General features: G+C 39.8%; 1 protein-coding gene across 1 annotated transcript in view; it reads right to left on the reverse strand.

Annotated features, from left to right (window-relative positions):
- ctnna2 (catenin (cadherin-associated protein), alpha 2) overlaps nucleotides 1-23,997 on the reverse strand; it is a 600,844-nt gene that overhangs the window by 526,413 nt on the left and 50,434 nt on the right. Inside the window, exon 3 of the mRNA XM_063008183.1 lies at nucleotides 12,774-12,969. Within this exon, the coding sequence (XP_062864253.1) occupies nucleotides 12,774-12,969 (196 nt within the window). The remainder of the gene's footprint in view (nucleotides 1-12,773; nucleotides 12,970-23,997) is intronic.

Genomic DNA, 23,997 nt, shown 5'->3' on the forward strand with positions numbered 1-23,997 from the left:
CCGATTCTCACTCGTTCTTGAGTCAAAATAACATTGAAATATTAGGATGCCTCAGTAGTGAGCTCAGTAAGGCATTTCGGATTTTGAACAGGTGTATAACTGCTCTTTTGTTTGTATAGTTTTTTTTAATAATGTTTACTACTTGAAGAGGTTTTGATTGTGAAATAAAATATTAAATGACCCATTTTGTCAATCCTGTTAATTCCCTCATGTGATATTGAAGCTTTCTTAGTTTAATGCTCAGTTTCAACCGAGTACAAAGATGTAGCTTGTCATAATCTTTTGTATCTCTTGTAGGTACCACCCTTTTTTACAGATGAGCCCCTTATTTAGAGTAAGATACATGCATTATTAATATTATTAATAATGTGGTGAAAATTCCTGCATTTTTTTAATATCGCAATATATATCGCAGGAAAAAAAAAATCGCATTTTTTATTATTTATTTTGTTTACGCATTTACTCCCCTTTTCCTCCCGACTTTTAGCGCGTCCAAATGCCCGATTGCGTCACGCTTCCTCTCTACTAATGCCGACCCCCGCTCTGATTTGCGGAGAACGAAGCTAACCCACGCCCCCTTCGACACGTGGGCAGCAGCCGTATGCATTTTGTCACCCACACTAGGCGAGTGCATATATGCGAATCAGCCTTGTGTACAGAGAGACACACCCTGATCTGCACTCTTTTCCTGCCTCGCGGCTTAATACCCCACCCCTATATGAACAACAGGCCAATCGTTGTTCGTGTGGCCGCTCAGCCCAGCTGGATGGCAGAGCGTAGATTCGATACGATGTATTCGAAATCCCAGCTCTGGTGCACTAGCGTGTGTTTTTTACCGCTGTGCCACCTGAGCGGCACTAATCCGGTACCTAATAATAAACCCCTGTCCTGCCAAAAAATCACCGTCTTGATTAAAGCAAATCAGACTGTTAGCACTGTGTGACCCAAACTCCAGTCGTGATAAGCGTAGCCACAAGAGCTGTGTGATCACTTCCTCTTTTAATACCTGATCCTCTTATTCCCTTCCTCCTGCTATAAATCAGCTGCTACAAACAGGCCACTTTGCAGTTGTATGGCTAACAGGACAAAACACCCCATCATCAAAGTGATATGGAAAATATGACCAAAGGTATGTAGACACCTGACCATAAAGTTTTAGAACTTTCTATTTTAAAACAATAGGCATCAATATCGAGTTGCCCTGTTTTGCAATTTCTCACTGTAGTGGAATTATGTCCCCATTCAATGAAAAAAAGCATTTTGGGGTTAGACACTGATCGATGTTTAATATGGCCGCTCAGGTGGCGCAGCGGTAAAAAGACATGCTGCAACCAGGGCTGGATTCTGAGTACATCGTATCGAAACTAGCTCTGCCTCACCGGTTCGAGGCTGAGTGGCTGTATGAGCAGCAATTAGCCGGTTGCTCGGTTGGGGAACTGGATGTGGGTCTCTCTCTGTCAGAATGCGATTACGACCTCTGCCGGCTGATTAGAGGCGCCTGCACAGAGATGAGGAAAAAGTGCCCTTAGGGTGTGTCTCCGCATGCAACGTTAGGTGGCGCCAAACTCATCAGTGTGTGGGTGGCAAAAATGCATCCGGTTGCTGCCCATGTTTCGGAGGGGATATGGGTTAGCTTCGATCTCCTCGGTCAGGGCAGGGTTCGGCATAGACAGAGAGGAAGCACGATGCAAACTGAACAATTGGACGTGCTAAATGGGGAGAAAAAAAAAAAAAAAGAAAAAAAAAGATGTTTAATATGGTTAAAGACAGGACTGAAGTTCCTTCACAACAAATGTACCCATTTAAGGTCAAACCATGTCTTTATGGAGTGTCCACAGACATTCAGCTATATTGTGGCAACCGGCCGGTTCGCTGTTATAATAGGCGGGGGGGGGGGGGTGTTCCTCTGAGTGCGTCATTGGCCGTAGGAGTCTGGCATCCCATTATGCCTTATGGTCGATGCATATTTAAGGGTTAAAACGGGTTTAATGGTTGAAATGGTGTAGGGAACGTTATGTAAATAGTTATATTCCATAAACCTAGGCGCATAGCGCATTTTGTGTTTGTTTTTATGTTACGTTTATAAGTTACCCTTTTTACACAAGTTTTACTTTGCGTTTGATGTGCTGAACCTGTTCTGTGCATGTTTCGATATAGCGGGGGTGGTCTGCGTATTAAGATTGAGCCTCTTCTTCAGGCTTTTAAAGCAACTGAACAGAGAGTGCTGCCTCCTGCGGTTTAAAAGATCAGAAATGTCTCGTTCGTCCTTGCTGACTCCACAATAAAGTGTATTTGAGGCTTTAAAACTTCCTATTAAATCAGGGTGCAGGTTAATGTTCTTCTTTCTGTACCTTATATGTTACACAAAAAACTGCCAACCTGGCTTAATTAGAGCCACTTGAGAGCCAAGCTATTATTCAGCTATGACTGTGAGAGCCAGGATGCAGCAGTTAAGGGTATATAAGTGGTGAGAAACAGCATAGGTGACTTTGTTTTAGTAAAATGCCAGAAACAAACACTGAAAAGGAAATGCTGTTATTTAGAGAATTAGTCTCTTCAAATTAAGCAAATGCTCTAGTTAAAGCACATCGCAACTACAGAGTGAACATCCCAAGCTTGCATTTCTGATGCTGTGTCATATATATATATATACAGTGTATCACAAAAGTGAGTACACCCCTCACATTTCTGCAGATATTGAAGTATATCTTTTCATGGGACAACACTGACTAAATGACACTTTGACACAATGAAAAGTAGTCTGTGTGCAGCTTATATAACAGTGTAAATTTATTCTTCCCTCAAAATAACTCAATATACAGCCATTAATGTCTAAACCACCGGCAACAAAAGTGAGTACACCCCTTAGTGAAAGTTCCTGAAGTGTCAATATTTTGTGTGGCCACCATTATTTCCCAGAACTGCCTTAACTCTCCTGGGCATGAAGTTTACCAGAGCTTCACAGGTTGCCACTGGAATGCTTTTCCACTCCTCCATGATGACATCACGGAGCTGGCGGATATTCGAGACTTTGCGCTCCTCCACCTTCCGCTTGAGGATGCCCCAAAGATGTTCTATTGGGTTTAGGTCTGGAGACATGCTTGGCCAGTCCATCACCTTTACCCTCAGCCTCTTCAATAAAGCAGTGGTCGTCTTAGAGGTGTGTTTGGGGTCATTATCATGCTGGAACACTGCCCTGCGACCCAGTTTCCGGAGTGAGGGGATCATGCTCTGCTTCAGTATTTCACAGTACATATTGGAGTGCATGTGTCCGTCAATGAAATGTAACTCCCCAACACCTGCTGCACTCATGCAGCCCCAGACCATGGCATTCCCACCACCATGCTTGACTGTAGGCATGACACACTTATCTTTGTACTCCTCACCTGATTGCCGCCACACATGCTTGAGACCATCTGAACCAAACAAATTAATCTTGGTCTCATCAGACCATAGGACATGGTTCCAGTAATCCATGTCCTTTGTTGACATGTCTTCAGCAAACTGTTTGCGGGCTTTCTTGTGTAGAGACTTCAGAAGAGGCTTCCTTCTGGGGTGACAGCCATGCAGACCAATTTGATGTAGTGTGCGGCGTATGGTCTGAGCACTGACAGGCTGACCCCCCACCTTTTCAATCTCTGCAGCAATGCTAACAGCACTCCTGCGCCTATCTTTCAAAGACAGCAGTTGGATGTGATGCTGAGCACGTGCACTCAGCTTCTTTGGACGACCAACGCGAGGTCTGTTCTGAGTGGACCCTGCTCTTTTAAAACGCTGGATGATCTTGGCCACTGTGCTGCAGCTCAGTTTCAGGGTGTTGGCAATCTTCTTGTAGCCTTGGCCATCTTCATATAGCGCAACAATTCGTCTTTTAAGATCCTCAGAGAGTTCTTTGCCATGAGGTGCCATGTTGGAACTTTCAGTGACCAGTATGAGAGAGTGTGAGAGCTGTACTACTAAATTGAACACACCTGCTCCCTATGCACACCTGAGACCTAGTAACACTAACAAATCACATGACATTTTGGAGGGAAAATGACAAGCAGTGCTCAATTTGGACATTTAGGGGTGTAGTCTCTTAGGGGTGTACTCACTTTTGTTGCCGGTTGTTTAGACATTAATGGCTGTATATTGAGTTATTTTGAGGGAAGAATAAATTTACGCTGTTATATAAGCTGCACACAGACTACTTTTCATTGTGTCAAAGTGTCATTTTGTCAGTGTTGTCCCATGAAAAGATATACTTAAATATCTGCAGAAATGTGAGGGGTGTACTCACTTTTGTGATACACTGTATATACAGTGTATCACAAAAGTGAGTACACCCCTCATATTTCTGCAAATATTTCATTATATCTTTTCATGGGACAACACTATAGACATGAAACTTGGATATAACTTAGAGTAGTCAGTGTACAGCTTGTATAGCAGTGTAGATTTACTGTCTTCTGAAAATAACTCAACACACAGCCATTAATGTCTAAATAGCTGGCAACATAAGTGAGTACACCCCACAGTGAACATGTCCAAATTGTGCCCAAATGTGTCGTTGTCCCTCCCTGGTGTCATGTGTCAAGGTCCCAGGTGTAAATGGGGAGCAGGGCTGTTAAATTTAATGTTTTGGGTACAATTCTCTCATACTGGCCACTGGATATTCAACATGGCACCTCATGGCAAAGAACTCTCTGAGGATGTGAGAAATAGAATTGTTGCTCTCCACAAAGATGGCCTGGGCTATAAGAAGATTGCTAACACCCTGAAACTGAGCTACAGCATGGTGGCCAAGGTCATACAGCGGTTTTCCAGGACAGGTTCCACTCGGAACAGGCTTCGCCAGGGTCGACCAAAGAAGTTGAGTCCACGTGTTCGGCGTCATATCCAGAGGTTGGCTTTAAAAAATAGACACATGAGTGCTGCCAGCATTGCTGCAGAGGTTGAAGACGTGGGAGGTCAGCCTGTCAGTGCTCAGACCATACGCCGCACACTGCATCAACTCGGTCTGCATGGTCGTCATCCCAGAAGGAAGCTGATGCACAAGAAAGCCAGCAAACAGTTTGCTGAAGACAAGCAGTCCAAGAACATGGATTACTGGAATGCCCTGTGGTCTGACGAGACCAAGATAAACTTGTTTGGCTCAGATGGTGTCCAGCATGTGTGGCGGCGCCCTGGTGAGAAGTACCAAGACAACTGTATCTTGCCTACAGTCAAGCATGGTGGTGGTAGCATCATGGTCTTTGGCTGCATGAGTGTTGCTGGCACTGGGGAGCTGCAGTTCATTGAGGGAAACATGAATTCCAACATGTACTGTGACATTCTGAAACAGAGCATGATCCCCTCCCTTCGAAAACTGGGCTTTCTTGGCAGTTTTCCAACAGGATAACGACCCCAAACACAACCTCCAAGATGACAACTGCCTTGCTGAGGAAGCTGAAGGTAAAGGTGATGGACTAAACCCAATTGAGCACCTGTGGCGCATCCTCAAGTGGAAGGTGGAGGAGTTCAAGGTGTCTAACATCCACCAGCTCCGTGATGTCATCATGGAGGAGTGGAAGAGGATTCCAGTAGCAACCTGTGCAGCTCTGGTGAATTCCATGCCCAGGAGGGTTAAGGCAGTGCTGGATAATAATGGTGGTCACACAAAATATTGACACTTTGGGCACAATTTGGACATGTTCACTGTGGGGTGTACTCACTTATGTTGCCAGCCATTTAGACATTAATGGCTGTGTGTTGAGTTATTTTCAGAAGACAGTAAATCTACACTGCTATACAAGCTGTACACTGACTACTCTAAGTTATATCCAAGTTTCATGTCTATAGTGTTGTCCCATGAAAAGATATAATGAAATATTTGCAGAAATGTGAGGGGTGTACTCACTTTTGTGATACACTGTATATATACAGGGGTTGGACAAAATAACTGAAACACCTGTCATTTTAGTGTGGGAGGTTTCATGGCTAAATTGGACCAGTCTGGTGGCCAATCTTCATTAATTGCACATTGCACCAGTAAGAGCAGAGTGTGAAGGTTCAATTAGCAGGGTAAGAGCACAGTTTTGCTCAAAATATTGCAATGCACACAACATTATGGGTGACATACCAGAGTTCAAAAGAGGTCAAATTGTTGGTGCACGTCTTGCTGGCGCATCTGTGACCAAGACAGCAAGTCTTTGTGATGTATCAAGAGCCACGGTATCCAGGGTAATGTCAGCATACCACCAAGAAGGACAAACCACATCCAACAGGATTAACTGTGGACGCAAGAGGAAGCTGTCTGAAAGGGATGTTCGGGTGCTAACCCGGATTGTATCCAAAAAACATAAAACCACGGCTGCCCAAATCACGGGAGAATTAAATGTGCACCTCAACTCTCCTGTTTCCACCAGAACTGTCCGTCGGGAGCTCCACAGGGTCAATATACACGGCCGGGCTGCTATAGCCAAACCTTTGGTCACTCGTGCCAATGCCAAACGTCGGTTTCAATAGTGCAAGGAGCGCAAATATTGGGCTGTGGACAATGTGAAACATGTATTGTTCTCTGATGAGTCCACCTTTACTGTTTTCCCCACATCCGGGAGAGTTACGGTGTGGAGAAGCCCCAAAGAAGCGTACCACCTAGACTGTTGCATGCCCAGAGTGAAGCATGGGGGTGGATCAGGGATGGTTTGGGCTGCCATATCATGGCATTCCTTTGGCCCAATACTTGTGCTAGATGGGCGCGTCACTGCCAAGGACTACCGAACCATTCTGGAGGACCATGTGCATCCAATGGCGGTGCCGTGTATCAGGATGACAATGCACCAATACACACAGCAAGACTGGTGAAAGATTGGTTTGATGAACATGAAAGTGAAGTTGAACATCTCCCATGGCCTGCACAGTCACCAGATCTAAATATTATTGAGCCACTTTGGGGTGTTTTGGAGAAGCGAGTCAGGAAACGTTTTCCTCCACCAGCATCACGTAGTGACCTGGCCACTATCCTGCAAGAAGAATGGCTTAAAATCCCTCTGACCACTGTGCAGGACTTGTATATGTCATTTCCAAGACGAATTGACGCTGTATTGGCCGCAAAAGGAGGCCCTACACCATACTAATAAATTATTGTGGTCTAAAACCAGGTGTTTCAGTTATTTTGTCCAACCCCTGTATATATATAATATTAATTGAATATTAATTGATTAATTGATTAATATATATTAATTGAATTGAATATATATTACATTCAGAATGTTAACAAATCGTGTTGTTTACTCCTTAACACCTTTCCACTTTAATCTAGACTTCTAATTATGTTAACAAGATCAAAGCCTATAATTTTCTAAAGTTTTCACACAATTTGACATTTAGGTACGGTAAAACCTGACTAATAGAAAATTACATGGTGTTCCCATCATTACAAACTTTACATCAGTCAACTAATCAGTATCCCATCCCAATTAATTTGCTTGCAGTAACACAATTATGTCTGAAAGGTTTCAGAATGCCTCTAAAATTGTATACTGCTAGGAAATCGAGTAACATGGTCGAATACGCCAGCTCACATCTCAGGTTCAAGTCTGGATGGACCCAGTGGCATGACAGACGCTCTAAATTAGGAATTCTGGATTGTGATTTAAGTCCTTGCTGCTGCAACATTGACGTCTATCGTTTGGTCTATAGTGACACCTACAGACAAATACAGAGAGGAATCCATGTAGGAATCCATCCCTGTTTGACATGTTCACACAGTAAGCCCTGACACAGAATGCATTTTGGCTTAAAGGTGCTTTATTTAGCCATAAGCATCAAAATGTGATCATGTTCCACATTTCACTGCAGGTAATTGTACTTGAATAGGACTAATTTGTGAAGCTATTAAGCTTGTAGATAAATAGAGGTTGAGCATCTAGCCAAGGACAGTGTAATAATAATAATAAGTTAAACAGCGCCTTTCACATATCCAAGGATGCTTTACATAGTCATATGTAGACATAACAAAGCCCATTAGGGACTAAACCAAAGGGTGACTTTGTTAAAACTATGTAATGCAATAATGAATGTAATAATAGAAAAAGTGATAAGACGCTATAAGGACAAGAAAGAGGACAAAATTAGCACAGAAACCTACAGCAATGATGTGGATCAGCAAAAAATAGCAAAGCCACTCGTGGTTATCATTCTCTGATTCTCCTCCTGATGATGCACAACGCATTTTCAATAGGAGACAGATCTGGACTGCAGGCAGGCCAGTCAAGCACACTCATTCTGTGTCTACAGTTGTAGTGTATACAAAATAAAGCCTGGTCATCATCTTGCTAAGATAATAATGGACTTCCTAGGAAAATTCATTGCCTTAATGGCAGCATGTGTCTCTCTAAAATCCCAATATATGAATCCATGTCAATGGTTCTCTCACATACATGCAACTAACCCATGCTATGGAAAGTGAATCACTGTCTAAGTAGTGCGTCTAAATAATCTGCCTTGTAAGGTAGCCCGGGTAATTAGTAGGCAGCAAGGCAACTCACTAGGTTTTCAGTCAGACCCATCACAGATGTTGGTTTTTGCACCTTTTACTGACAACAGTCTAGATGGTCCATTTTATCTGGCACAAAATTTTGCACTAAAAAACATGTGGACACATCTGACCAAAGCACACGTCTTTCAGGCCATCTAAGATTAGCTTGGGCCCAGAGAAACTGAAGTACAGCATTCTCTTTGTGTTATAGAGTATAAAATAGAGTATCAGGTGGCATTTCTTGATGCAGTTGTGGACTGTGTTAAGTGACACATACAGATTTAACAGTGATTTCCGGCTTTGGTTTAACAATATTATAAACAGCAGATGGTGAAAGACTAAATTATTTGCAAATCTTAAGAATTTTGGAACTGACTGGCGATTGGCACATAATGGTGAGCCACGACTCAACATTGCTTAAAAAAAGGCTGATCCTTGTTGATCCTCCTGTTACACTCGATCATGATTCAGGTACCTATGGAACACTGTAACCTGAATAATGTATGAACATTTCAATCTTATTTTTCCTCTGTTCCAACTTATTTGGAGTTTGTTGCATGTTTGTATTTACAAAGTACAATGAAGTTCAGTGAAAATCGATTATAATCAACTGGATATGTTTTTCTTTCTTCTTTTGTCAGTGAAATAACAACCTAAGAGAACAAAATAACTAATCACAGATTCTTCTTTAAACTGCATCTTACACAATGTCCCGACGCTTTCAGAAAATGGGTTTGTACATTATCTTTGAGGCTCCAGGTACAAAGCTAAGTCTAAACACAAATTGTCTTGGCTAATTGAATCTATCTACACATTAATAGTTTACATATTTTTTGCTGGTCCAAATTGTTTTTTGTTTTTTTCTTCTTTAATGGAATTTGCTTTCCAATGACTGTAAAATCATCGCAGATAATTAAATCCAAATGGCCAATTAAAAGTTACATAAAAGACAAAACACTTCAAATTGTCTGCACACCATTTTCTATTAAACTCCTTAAGGAAACAGAGCAGTTTGGGGAATTTCTGCAGGAAGATGTTATTCGAGTTTAATAGTATATCAGTGCTGCTTTAACCACAGGATTTTTCTGTGTTCATTTAATTTGGTTAAAGACAGAATGCATAGTGAGGAAATTACAAAAAGTAAAACAGTAGTAACTGATGGCTTCGGGGAATTTAATGCAATTGCGGAAAGACATGCAAGGTAGATGTAGAGCAGAAATGGATGTACCTCATTCATTTACATGTGTTGATGATTCTTTTTATTTTTAGCGGAATAGGCGGTTTATGCATTTTTCTCACTTCTAATGAGAACATTCAAGCCCCAAAGAATCTCATTTTAATCGTTTTAGTCCTAGTATGAACACTTCTGTGCTCAACTACCAACGTGAATATAACTGGCAGAAGAAAACAGGCAAAACTGTGATCCTTGGGTTATCATCTACAACCGAGTGGACCACTGCTCTTCCACATAGCTGCTGACTCAGGGCCGTTTCCGGCAGCGTCTCCCGTGTCTGTCAGACAGTGACAGCAGCATGCACGGATTTGGAAGTAAGCCAATCACCGAGTGTATCGTTCAGCAAAACAGTGGCGTGTGTGTTCCACATCTGCAAGTACAAATGAATCATCAGTCACTGTGAACCTTCACACCAGATCCAAACCCAAATACATGGTACGAACATCCTGGCAAATAAAAAAAAAATGAACCATTCTTCCAAATGCCATTTGTCCACTGGTCTGCCATTAGGTGGGTTGGAAATATTAATTGATTGATTGTTGCCATGTGTGTGATCCAGAGGGATACATGTAATTAAAACACTGACTATTAGCAAAGAACATTACTATTTTGTGTATAATCCCAAGAACACCAATCTCACCAGAAAGTGAGGAGATAGTAGGATCATGATACAAAGTTTTCTGCCTGCAAATTGAACGTTGGCATTACATGTTATATATTTAGATTAAAGAAGAAAACAAGTCCAAACATAGCCAACACAACTCAAGACTGGTATCTGAAAATAGAACGTGAAGGTGCTTGTTTTGCCTAAACATGTCTCACAAAAAATTTAAAATACACAAATATAGAAAATAAATTAAATGTTATTAATACTTTTTATTCACATGTATGTTTAGGTGGGTTTTTTTTCTTTATGCATTTTCTCCCCTTTTTCTCCCTCTCCACCAATGTCGATCCCCGCTCTGATTGAGGAGAACAAAGCTAACCCATGCCCCCTCAGACACGTGGGCGGCAGCTGTATGCATCTCATCACCTACACTTTGACGAGTGCAGTGCAGCTCAGCGTAGTGTACAGAGAGACACACCCTGACAGCACTCTTTTCTCATCTCTGTGCAGGCGCCATCAATCAGCCAGCAGAGGTTGTAATTTCACCAGTCATGAGAGAGAGACCCCATATTTGGCTTAGTCCCGCCCATATCTGAACAACAGGCCAATCGTTGCTCATGTTGCCGCTCAGCCTTAGCCGGCAGGCAGAGCTGAGATTCGATACAATGTATTCGAGATCCCAGCTCTGGTTGCAGCGTGTATGTTTAACTGTTGTTGCCTTATTGTTGTCTAAGCTTGGAAATATTTTAAGCTCTTAAATAGTGCACGATAAATATTCTGCAAGTTATTACTTTTATAAATATTTCACATTAATACATTAGTACATTAGCAACTGTATTACCCTGATCTGAGTCTAGGTGGTTCTGAAACTGAAAGCAGTGCTTGCAAGGCAGGAATAGCATGAATAGTGAAGCACAGTGTGTACTGACAGATCGGAGTGTATCTGGTTAAAAGCTTTAATGCAGATTGTGTAAAATCTGTTGACTGTGCAGTGATGTGGTCTAACTGTACAGTATGTGTTTTTTTTTATATATCCAATCAGGGCCGCAATACTAACTAATACTACTACTACTAGATCAGACCATCTGATAAGGTAAGAAGCCTTGGTGTCGTCCTGGATAACCAGCTGACCTTCTCTTCTCACGTAGCCAACATGACGAGATCGTGCCGGTTCCTCCTCTACAACATCATGAAGATTCGACCATTTCTCTCCATGGAAGCTACTCAGATTCTGGTCCAGTCACTTGTAATCTCACAGTTGGACTACTGCAACTCCCTCCTGGCAGGTTCTCCTATGTCCACTATTAAACCCTTGCAGCTCATTCAAAATGCAGCTGCTCTGGTTCTTAACCAACCTAATCACTGCCACATCACCCCACTGCTGCGTTCTCTGCACTGGCTTCCTGTAGCTGCACATATTCAGTTTAAAACACTGATGCTCGCCTACAAAGCCAAAAATGGACCAGCCCCAAGCTACCTTCGCGGTCTAATCAAACCTTTCTCTGTACCGCGCAACCTCCGAGCCACTAGTCTCGCCCGACTTGATCCTCCACCCAGGACTAGAGGAAGACAAGCATCAAGGCTCTTCTCTGTTCTGGCACCCAAGTGGTGGAACGAACTTCCTCTGTCTGTCCGAACATCTGAGTCTCTTGCTATCTTTAAAAAACGATTAAAAACCCACCTTTTTACTAAGCACTTAAGCTGACTTGTACTTACTTACTAACACACTTTTCCATTTAAAAAAATAAAACAAACAAACAAAAAAAAAACACTTTGGTTCTAACAGGTTTTTAGCAGATTTGTGTTCTTGGACTGTTGTTTTATTTAAACTAGAGTAATGAATTACTATGGAAGCACTACTGTAAGTCGCTCTGTACCAGCCTTAACTGTATATGGTTTAGCCTTAATTGTATAAGTTGAATGAGGCATATTTTTTCTCCCTTGTCCCTGAATCATTGGGTGCAATTTAGTAACACCACGTAAAGGACGTCTAATTATCACTAGTCCAAGTACTAGTTAAAGTTGGACGAAAGTTTTTTTCACCTCATTTAATTTACTCTCTTTAACCAGGATTTTAAATCAGCCCCAATTAAAATTATGTTTCTATCACTGGGGCCACACTGGTGCACTGCCTACTAGGAATTACAGTTTCTAGGTGTTGCTATGTTCAGTTCAGTATGTTCAGTGGAGTTAATATTACATAAAACCATAACACATCACGTGAAGGAGTGATTTGAATATCAAATTACAAAAAATCAACAAGCTTTGAATGTCCTAAATAAATTAAATACTAAAAAGCTCAATGAGCCGTGGAGAGAAGCAGCTACTGTTGTTGTGTTTTCTGATCAACTGAAGATATGTGTGCTGAGGAAACAGGCTTTTATTGCTGAGTTGGCACTGGTAATGCAGTAGAGGATTAAATCAGAGCTTACCTTGCTTGCGCACCTCCTCCACAGCAGAGATCAGCTCCTCCTTTAAGTCCTGACTGTCCTTGGCAATCTGCTCGCCCTTTTCTAGAAAGTTCTGTGTGGCCTGCTCCACAGACATGGCCAAAACGTGTGCCTTCTTGGAGCGGCCCTTCTTCTTACTCGACGGACCTTTGTTACTGGTGTTGACCAGAGTGGTCACCTGTGGGGGAAGCGGAAACACAATTTAGGTACGATTAAAAGTAAATGCTGCAGTTTAAATAAGTAATTAATAAGTACGTTCTCTAATAAAACAGGCATCACTGTGCTGGGTACTGTCTTTGTCCATGCTTATACTTAAAAACATAATTAATGTACTGAATGACTGAAATCACTTTGATAATGTAACAGAAAGCACCTTGATCGCCAAGTATTCCAGTAAAACCAAACAAGCCCAAATAACCATGAAGAAAATCAGTGGTGCTTTTTTGATTATCTTAAGATACATACTGGCAGGTCAGTAATGGCCATCTTTCAACATATAAGCTTACACCATCCAGGCTATTCTCTTCTGACATTTCTAAATAGCCAGACCTAAAATCATGCCAACAATTTGATACATTTGGGCAGAAATACTCTAAATTTTATTTCATGGCTTATCTCTTGTAGAGCTGTTGCTTTTCCACACTGAGCTTAGCACTGCTGAGAGGCATCGATGCAAGTTAGCATTCTTTAGGAAGCAGCAAGAAAGGTGAACTGTCCTATAAATTTAAAAGCCATTCATCACCCAGTTTTACGGTTTTACCATGCACCAGTAGGAGAAAAAACAGCTGTGGTGTCTTTAGAAGCATATAGGATAGCAGAATTTTAAATCCATACAATTAGAAAAATAAATCTTACACAAAAATATTAATATTTCATAGGATGTAGGCAATATGCTTTAAATTTCAGATGTATGAAGCTCAGGCCACACACAAGCCCTCATGCATATAATTAAAAGGTCAATAGCATAAAAGTGTGAGCTGTGGTTCGTCACGCCTTCTAATCTTCAAAAACCCCTTAACAAACATGACTGTGCTATACAGAAAAAGTTTCTTCAGCTCACAGTATCCGTAAATTTGAACTGTCAAAGTGAACAAGACTGATTGAAGTACCAGCCTTAACTGTATATGGTTTAGCCTTAATTGTATAAGTTGAATGAGGCATAATTTTTTCTCCCTCGTCCCTGAATCATTGGGCACAATTTAGTAACACCATGAAAAGGACGTCTAATTATCGCGGGGCCTCGGCCATCCACGCCAACCGAGCACAAAGATGATTTAGTGCCATCAAATTGAGAGTTGTTGCAAGCGGACACACCACGACCCTGAGCAGGATTAAGCAGTTATAAAACATGAAAATGAAATAAAAAAACTACTACTACTACCACCACTACTACTATATATTTATTTATTTATTTTTATTATTATTTTATTTTATTTTATTTTATTTTATTTTAATGTTATGTTATGTTATGTTAGTTACGTTTGTTATTTTATTTTATTTGTTGTTATGTTATGTTATGTTATGTTATTTTATTTTATTTTATTTTATTTTATTTTATTTTATTTTATTTTATTTTATTTATTTTATTTTATTTTATTTTATTTTATTTACAGTGTATCACAAAAGTGAGTACACCCCTCACATTTCTGCAAATATTTTATTATATCTTTTCATGGGACGACACTATAGAAATAAAACTTGGATATAACTTAGAGTAGTCAGTGTACAACTTGTATAGCAGTGTAGATTTACTGTCTTCTGAAAATAACTCAACACACAGCCATTAATGTCTAAATGGCTGGCAACATAAGTGAGTACACCCCACAGTGAACATGTCCAAATTGTGCCCAAAGTGTCATTATTTTGTGTGACCACAATTATTATCCAGCACTGCCTTAACCCTCCTGGGCATGGAATTCACCAGAGCTGCACAGGTTGCTACTGGAATCCTCTTCCACTCCTCCATGATGACATCACGGAGCTGGTGGATGTTAGACACCTTGAACTCCTCCACCTTCCACTTGAGGATGCGCCACAGGTGCTCAATTGAGTTTAGTCCATCACCTTTACCTTCAGCTTCCTCAGCAAGGCAGTTGTCATCTTGGAGGTTGTGTTTGGGGTCGTTATCCTGTTGGAAAACTGCCATGAGGCCCAGTTTTCGAAGGGAGGGGATCATGCTCTGTTTCAGAATGTCACAGTACATGTTGGAATTCATGTTTCCCTCAATGAACTGCAGCTCCCCAGTGCCAGCAACACTCATGCAGCCCAAGACCATGATGCTACCACCACCATGCTTGACTGTAGGCAAGATACAGTTGTCTTGGTACTTCTCACCAGGGCGCCGCCACACATGCTGGACACCATCTGAGCCAAACAAGTTTATCTTGGTCTCGTCAGACCACAGGGCATTCCAGTAATCCATGTTCTTGGACTGCTTGTCTTCAGCAAACTGTTTGCGGGCTTTCTTGTGCGTCAGCTTCCTTCTGGGATGACGACCATGCAGACCGAGTTGATGCAGTGTGCGGCATATGGTCTGAGCACTGACAGGCTGACCTCCCACGTCTTCAACCTCTGCAGCAATGCTGGCAGCACTCATGTGTCTATTTTTTAAAGCCAACCTCTGGATATGACGCCGAACACGTGGACTCAACTTCTTTGGTCGACCCTGACGAAGCCTGTTCCGAGTGGAACCTGTCCTGGAAAACCGCTGTATGACCTTGGCCACCATGCTGTAGCTCAGTTTCAGGGTGTTAGCAATCTTCTTATAGCCCAGGCCATCTTTGTGGAGAGCAACAATTCTATTTCTCACATCCTCAGAGAGTTCTTTGCCATGAGGTGCCATGTTGAATATCCAGTGGCCAGTATGAGAGAATTGTACCCAAAACACCAAATTTAACAGCCCTGCTCCCCATTTACACCTGGGACCTTGACACATGACACCAGGGAGGGACAACGACACATTTGGGCACAATTTGGACATGTTCACTGTGGGGTGTACTCACTTATGTTGCCAGCTATTTAGACATTAATGGCTGTGTGTTGAGTTATTTTCAGAAGACAGTAAATCTACACTGCTATACAAGCTGTACAATGACTACTCTAAGTTATATCCAAGTTTCATGTCTATAGTGTTGTCCCATGAAAAGATATAATGAAATATTTGCAGAAATGTGAGGGGTGTACTCACTTTTGTGATACACTGTATGTATGTTATGTTATTTTATTTATGCTGTTATGTTATGTTTGTTATTTTATTTTATTTTATTTATGTTTGTTATGTTATGTTTGTTATTTTATTTTATTTTAATTATGTTATGTTTGTTATGTTATGTTTGTTATTTTATTTTATTTTAATTATGTTATGTATGTTACGTTATGTTATGTTAGTTATGTTATTTTATTTTATTTATGTTTGTTATGTTATGTTATTTTATTTGTTATGTTATGTTTGTTATGTTATTTATGTTATGTTATGTTATGTTATGTTATTTTATTTGTTATGTTATGTTTGTTATGTTATTTTTGGTTGTTATGTTATGTTATGTTATGTTATGTTTGTTATGTTATTTTTGGTTGTTATGTTATGTTATGTTATGTTATGTTATGTTATGTTATGTTATGTTATGTTATTTTTGGTTGTTATGTTATGTTATGTTATGTTATGTTATGTTATTTTTGGTTGTTATGTTTGTTATGTTATTTTTGGTTGTTATGTTATGTTATGTTATGTTATGTTATGTTATGTTATGTTATGTTATGTTATGTTTGTTATGTTATTTTTGGTTGTTATGTTATGTTATGTTATGTTTGTTATGTTATTTTTGGTTGTTATGTTATGTTATGTTATGTTATGTTATGTTATGTTATGTTATGTTATGTTATGTTATGTTATGTTATGTTATTTTATTTTATTTTATGTTTGTTATGTTATTTTATTTGTTATGTTATTTATGTTTGTTATGTTATTTTATTTATGGTTGTTATGTTATTTATGTTTGTTATGTTATTTTATTTTATTTATGTTATGTTATGTTATGTTATGTTATGTTATGTTATGTTATGTTAGTTATGTTATTTTATTTGTTATGTTATGTTATGTTATGTTATGTTATGTTATGTTATGTTGTTATGTTATATGTTATTTTGTTATGTTATGTTATGTTAGTTGTTATTTTATTTTATTTTATTTTATTTTATTTATGTTTGTTATGTTATGTTTAGTTATGTTAGTTGTCATGTTATTATATTTTTTTTATGTTATTTTATTTTATTTTATTTTATTTTATTTTATTTTATTTTATTTATGTTTGTTATGTTATGTTTAGTTATGTTAGTTGTCATGTTATTATATTTTATTTATGTTATGTTATTTTATTTTATTTTATTTTATTTTATTTTATTTTATTTTATTTTATTTTATTTTATTTTATTTTATTTTATTTTATTTTATTTATGTTTGTTATGTTATGTTTAGTTATGTTAGTTGTCATGTTATTATATTTTATTTATGTTATGTTATGTTATGTTATGTTATGTTATGTTATTTTATTTTATTTTATTTTATTTTATTTTATTTATGTTTGTTATGTTATGTTTAGTTATGTTAGTTATGTTATGTTGTTATTTTATTTATGTTATGTTATGTTGTTATGTTATGTTATTTTATTTGTTGTTATGTTAGTTATGTTAGTTATGTTATTTTATATTATTTATGTTTGTTATGTTGTTTGTTGTTTGTTATGTTATGTTATGTTATGTTATGTTATGTTATGTTATGTTATGTTATGTTATGTTATGTTATGTTATGTTATGTTAGTTATGTTATGTTATGTTATATGTTATGTTATGTTATGTTATATGTTATGTTATGTTATGTTATGTTATGTTATGTTATGTTATGTTATGTTGTTATGTTATATGTTATTTTACACTAGCCCAGCAGTGTTATCGGCCACGAAAACACAATCGGTCAACCTACCATTACCCTATCCTTTATTAGTACATCGCAGTTTGTTGTGTATGGGGCTGCATAGGCGCAGACCAGTCAGGGTGCCCATGCTGACCCCTGTCCACCGCCAAAAGCGCCAACAATGGGCACGTGAGCATCAGAACTGGACCATGGAGCAATGGAAGATGGTGGCCTAGTCTGATAAATCACGTTTTCTTTTACATCACGTGGATGGCCCGGTGCTTTCCAGGGGAACACATGGCACCAGGATGCACTCTTTCAGCAGGATAATGCACCCTGCCACAAAGCAAAAATGCTTCAGGAATGGTTTGAGGAGCACAACAACGAGTTTGAGGTGTTGACTTGGCCTCCAAATCCCCCAGATCTTAATCCAATCGAGCATCTGTGGGATGTGCTGGACAAACAAGTCTGATCCATAGAGACCCCACCTCACAACTTACAGGAGTAACATCTTGGTGCCAGATACCACAGCACACCTTCAGGGGTCTAGTGGGGACCAACACAATATTAGGAAGGCGGTCTTAATGTTATGCCTGATTGGTGTATATCTTAGCAATATCTCTTTTTGTCCAAGTCCACTGTTCAAGCCATTGCCTGCATGCTAACACTAGCAGAGCTTGCTACCCTACTTTTCATTATGAAAAAAGGCTCCCTCTACACAGTCAATATTAACAGTAAAGTTGATTACTTAATTGTCACAGTTCTATTAGTGTAAATTATAAACAAAAGGTTACGAGTCCTTATAGTTATAGATGAGACTATAAGGCTGTTATGTTGTTGAAAAAGCAATGGCTAAGCCTTATTGAATTCCTCATAAAGTTTATTTATGGCATGGAAACTGCATAGAGAGGAGATTTGCTAACGGGACCTGTAAAATGTAAGTGCTTCTTCCTACATGTAAGTGCATTTTAGCATGTGCTTTATTGTCGAATTTTAAAATCACTGACTGGTAAACAGAACAAAGCCTTCTGGGTCAAAAATCTTTATATTTGGTGCAGTGGTCTAACATGCTGTCTTTTTTTTTTATTTAGTTGTCACCTTTATAGTGTCCTTTGCTGTTCAGCCGAGGTTGCAGCACGAGCAGTGGAGAAGTACATAGAGCAAAGTGTGAGTTCCTTTTGTATAGATTTTAAAAAGGTAAACATAAACTGACTGTGTGGTTGACAATCCTTCTTAAATTGTACTGAATATATACTGCATGCGTGCTACTTAATCACTGTATAGTCAAAAGTATGTGGACATCACTTCTAAATTATTGTGTTTCAGCCATAGGTATCCATAAGTATGTAAAAGCAATTACTCACTCGCTCACTTTCGTAACCGGCTATCCAATCAGGGTTCGGGGGGGAGGGCGGAGCTGGAGCTTTTCAATGGGCGCAAGGCACACAGTAACACCCTGGACAGGGCACCAGTCCATCGCAGGGCAGGCACACACACACACATATACACACACCCATTCACTTAAACGGCAATAATCTCCAATTAACCTGACCGCATGTTTTTGGACTGTGGGTGGAAACCGGAGCTCCCGGAGGAAACCCACGAAGACACTGAGAGAACATGTAAACTCCACACATAAAGGACCCGGACCGCCCCTACTGGGGATCAAACCCTGAAGAGGCGACAGTGCTACCCACCGAGCCACCCTGTAAAATCAATTTTGTTACAATATTTGCTTTCCATTCCTATTCCAACTTGTTCCCCTGTGCACAAACTGAGGTCTATAAATACATGCTTTGACAATATGAAGTAGAGGAAGTCCACTGGCCTGCACAGAGCCCTGACTTCTACATTGCTGGACACATTTAGGATAAATTACAAAGGCATTTAAAACTCTGCAAAAAAGCCAAGATGCTATAAAATACTGAGCTGACAGCTATATCTTAAGAATACTTCTTTTTGTCCATGTCCACTGTTTAAGCCATATCCTGAATGCTAACACTAGCAGAGCTTGCTACCCAACTTTCCATAATGATCACAGCTTCCTCTACACAGTCAGTATTAACAGTACAGTTCATTACTTAACTGTCAAAAGTTATATTAGCGAGCCGCTCAGGTGGTGCAGCGGTAAAAAGACACGCTGCAACCAGGGCTGGATTCTGAGTACATAGTATCGAATTCAGCTCTGCTTCACCGGTTCGAAGCTGAGTGGCTGTATGGGCAGCGATTGGCCGGTTGCTCAGTTCGGGGGCGGGACAAAGAACCGGATGTGGGTCTCTCTCTGTCAGAATGCGATTACGACCTCTGCCGGCTGATTAGAGGCGCCTGCACAAGAGATGAGGAAGAGTGCCCTTAGGGTGTGTCTCTCCGCATGCAACGCTAGGTGGCGCCACACTCATAAATGTGTGGGTGGCAAAAATGCATCCGGCTCCTGCCCATGTTTCGGAGGGGATATGGGTTAGCTTCGATCTCCTCGGTCGGGGCCGGGTTCGGCAAAGACAGAGAGGAAGCACGATGCAAATTGAACAATTGAATGCGCTAAAGGGGGAGAAAAAGGGCGGGGGAAAGTTATATTAGCGTAAATCGTAAACAAAAGGTTACGAGTTAGTGAGAACAGCATTAATATAGAGCAGAGGCCTGCACAGAGCCCTGACCTCTACCCCACTGAACACAATTACAATTAATTGCAAAGTCAAAAACAGTGCCTGAGTTCACAGGATTCTGGAATGTGTCTGAGAAAATTCTATTCACTCAAAAATTATGGAAGTCAGACTTAAATGTTGGACTAGAATGTCTGGCTCACAAACAACAATCAAATGTGTTTCAAAGACGTTCAGTGGGTCAGGTCAGGCATTATGCAGACCACTGGAGGTCCCATACAAATTTTTGATTATTTTAATGTTCAAATATTTATTTATTCACTTTTGTCTTTTTTTCCTTATCTAATCATATTCCATTTTTACCAACTGCAACACTTTCTCACTACTTCCACCCCTCCACCCCTATCTTAAGAGGGCCACAGACTGGCACACACCCCTCTAACACACAGTCAATGGTTAGTTCGAAAACCTAGGGCGCTGCCTTGCTGTCTTACTGCCTACACAGGCAGCTGCCTAGCTCCCTCGTTATTCTGTCAAAATACCATTCGGATTTAAGGTGCCTTACTAGACAGCATTTTAAGGCATCTAAGGAATAAAATACTGATTAGTTTTTAATCCCTGAAAGTATAAAATCAGGAGTGCTACCCACAACAAGTAAAACAAGACCAATAAAAAGAGTCTCCAGACTGTAAACACTACAGTGTACCAAGTACCCATGTGCATCCTGTCACTATATTACTACTCAAATTACACTCATACTGCAGCAAGTTTACCCTCTAATCCTATTTGAATGAGTGGTAAGAGTCTGCAATTTTCAAGTCTGTCACTATTCACTGATGAGTGTAAAAATCTGATTTCACAACAGTGTCGCCACAAATGTGGAAAAGCTAAAGGGGAAAAAGATGTGGATGGATCTTGGTTTCTACAACTGAAAGCAGTTTAATTTCATGCTCTTCAAACGGGCTTTGCTGTTGTTTCATCTCTCACTGCCAGTCCAAAGCTGCTTCTCCAGCATCCTGGCATGAAGCATTGTAACAAATCTAAGTGTACTAAAATAGCACAGCTGATGCATGTCATGGTGTGATTGCCATCTTGATGGTGAAGGCTGCTTCTGAAACAAAATCATGTTGAAACTTTTATTGTTTCTTTTGCCTTAAGGAACCCAAAACTTTGGCTTCAATAGAACTTTATTAAATAGCCTGCATGTTTAAGTAAGTGGATTGGTGAGTGTATGATGTCCTGAGTTGGACTGGCACCCTGTATATTTTCACATTGTACATTTTCAAATGTGCAGACTAAGATAGAGGTTATCGTCAACGTCATGATAACGCCACATTCTGTCGAAATAGCTCCACTGATGAACTATTTTATTTGTTGTTATTATTGTTAAGGGCCAAACGCTGACCATTATCTGACCATAAATGCATTTGTTAGTCATCTTGTTAAGAGTAGCTGTTTATTTACCGTCTGGCCCATGCTGCCATCCTTCCAAGTGTCCTCTTTTTTAAAAGCCAACACCACAGCATACACGATATAGTCAAAAGTATGTGTGCATCTGCCTATGAGCTAGGGCATGTTGGAATGTTCCGATAAAGTTGGAAGCATCTTATTTATTTGATATAATTGATTTTAGACACCTGCTAGCAGTAGATGAGGCTAAAATACCTCTGTAATTAGGAGGAGTGTCCACATACCTTTGGCCAAATGGTGTTTCCTTATAGACAAAATACAAATTTGTTACTTTTATTATATTTTTTATGCATGCCAATTAATGAAAGTTACATACAGAATGTGGATGCTAACTACAGGATTTTAGTTGTATTATAGTGTTCGAATAAACTGTTTCCACAAGCCAGTCAACACATTTAGCTAACAGAAACATAAAGATCCCTGAACTGTGCCACTGTTTGTTAATATGTGGGCATGAATTAACATAGAAATTAGATTTGTGACTTTGTGAAACAAATCTCACTGGACGCATGCCATATACTATACGGCCAATTGTATGCGAACACCTGACTGTGCTTGTTGAGAAGTAAAACACTCCAAAACTACCTGCAATATGGCCCTTCTTTACAGCTATCACTCTGTTGGAAAAGCTTTATCAAAATTTTTGATTGTGGCTGTGGACATTTGTGCCCATTCGATTCAAAAAGCATTTGTGTGGTCAGGCACTAACGTCGATAAAAAGCTGATTAGTGCGGTTGCGGCCGGTCAGGGCTTTGTGCCGGCCACTAGAGTTTCTTCATATCAAACTCATTAGGTCATGTCTATGAGATCCTTTCTTTGTGCATGAGCATTATTGTACTAGAACAACAAACAGGCCTTCACAAAACTGTTGAGAAATCGAAAGCCTAATAAATAGAAAGTGTCCACATACTGACTATAAATTTTAAGTGTATGTGCACTACTGTTTGACTAATGTCATTTATTACTGACTAAAGTAAACTTTTAGACATGACATGATTGGCAGACCATAAAAACAAGCTTTTCCACTTGGCATCTGTTAGCTGGCAAAACAAGTTTATTTATCCTAATCAGTCATGCGAGCACTGTTGATAAAATACATGTAATTTAAACACTTAAACAGAATCAAGCAATGTGTGTTGCCGTTGCAACAGTGTCTCATACTGTATGTTTTAAGGCTATCTGTTGGAATCCACAGCTGGACAGTAAAAAAGTGACAGCTTCACATGTGTCAGGGGGACGTGGGCTAGCCTGAGCCCCCTCAGTCAGCGCTGGTGTTGTGCGTGTGGCAGAATAATTGCTTCTTGCTTCTGACCTTGTTTGTGACCTTGTTTATTCAGTAAATATGCCAGCAACTAATAGCATAGGCCTTTTACATGTAAATACATGTAAATATACCTGGCAACCTGTACGGCTTATGCACTATTACACTATATGGCCAAAATATGCGGACACCTGACCAAGAACTTGTTGGACATCCCATTCCAAAACAAAGAGCATCAATGTAGAGCTGCCACCACCACTGCTGTGTCTATAACAGCCTCCACATTTTTGAAAATACTTTCTTCTTGCACAAGATCCCAACTGTCTCAACTAAACTGGGTTTGTCTATTACTGGCTGTATTTGGGATATACTGTATACAGAATGTTTTTAGGAATGAGTATTAGAAATTTGTGATGTCATCCCAAAGGTATTCATGAGTTCCTCCACACCAAACGTATTAAACCATTTATTTATGGACCCAGCTTTGTACACAGGGACATAGCCATGACAATAAAAATGACAGCTACTGTGAGGTTAAGTAGAACAATAACAACAAGTTCTGGTGTAGATCCAGTTTAGAATGGGTCATTTTCTGTTCAGGCATGAATGTGCCTGTATGGGTCCCTATAGTTCACTAAAGATTTGGCTTGACAAGTTTGCTATGAAAAAACCCCAGCAGCCAGCAGAGAGCCCTAACCTAAATATAAGTGAGAACCTTGTGTTTAACCTTTCAAATGTCAGTGTTTAACTTTTCAAATGCTCTGTTCACCAAATGTGCAAAAAGTCCCATAATCACACTTCGAAATATTGGTGGAAACCCTTACTAGAAAGGTGGAGATGCTATGGTCACAAGCGTGTGTCCAAGTGTGGGAACGTGGACCAGAAGACTCGACTAGTTTTAAAATCTGATGTCCAACAGTCTCATGGTGTTCACTTACATTTGGCCATAAAACATACAGTATGTGC

The sequence above is a fragment of the Trichomycterus rosablanca genome, chromosome 14 (assembly GCF_030014385.1).
Source record: "Trichomycterus rosablanca isolate fTriRos1 chromosome 14, fTriRos1.hap1, whole genome shotgun sequence".
In the NCBI taxonomy this organism is placed as follows: domain Eukaryota; kingdom Metazoa; phylum Chordata; class Actinopteri; order Siluriformes; family Trichomycteridae; genus Trichomycterus; species Trichomycterus rosablanca.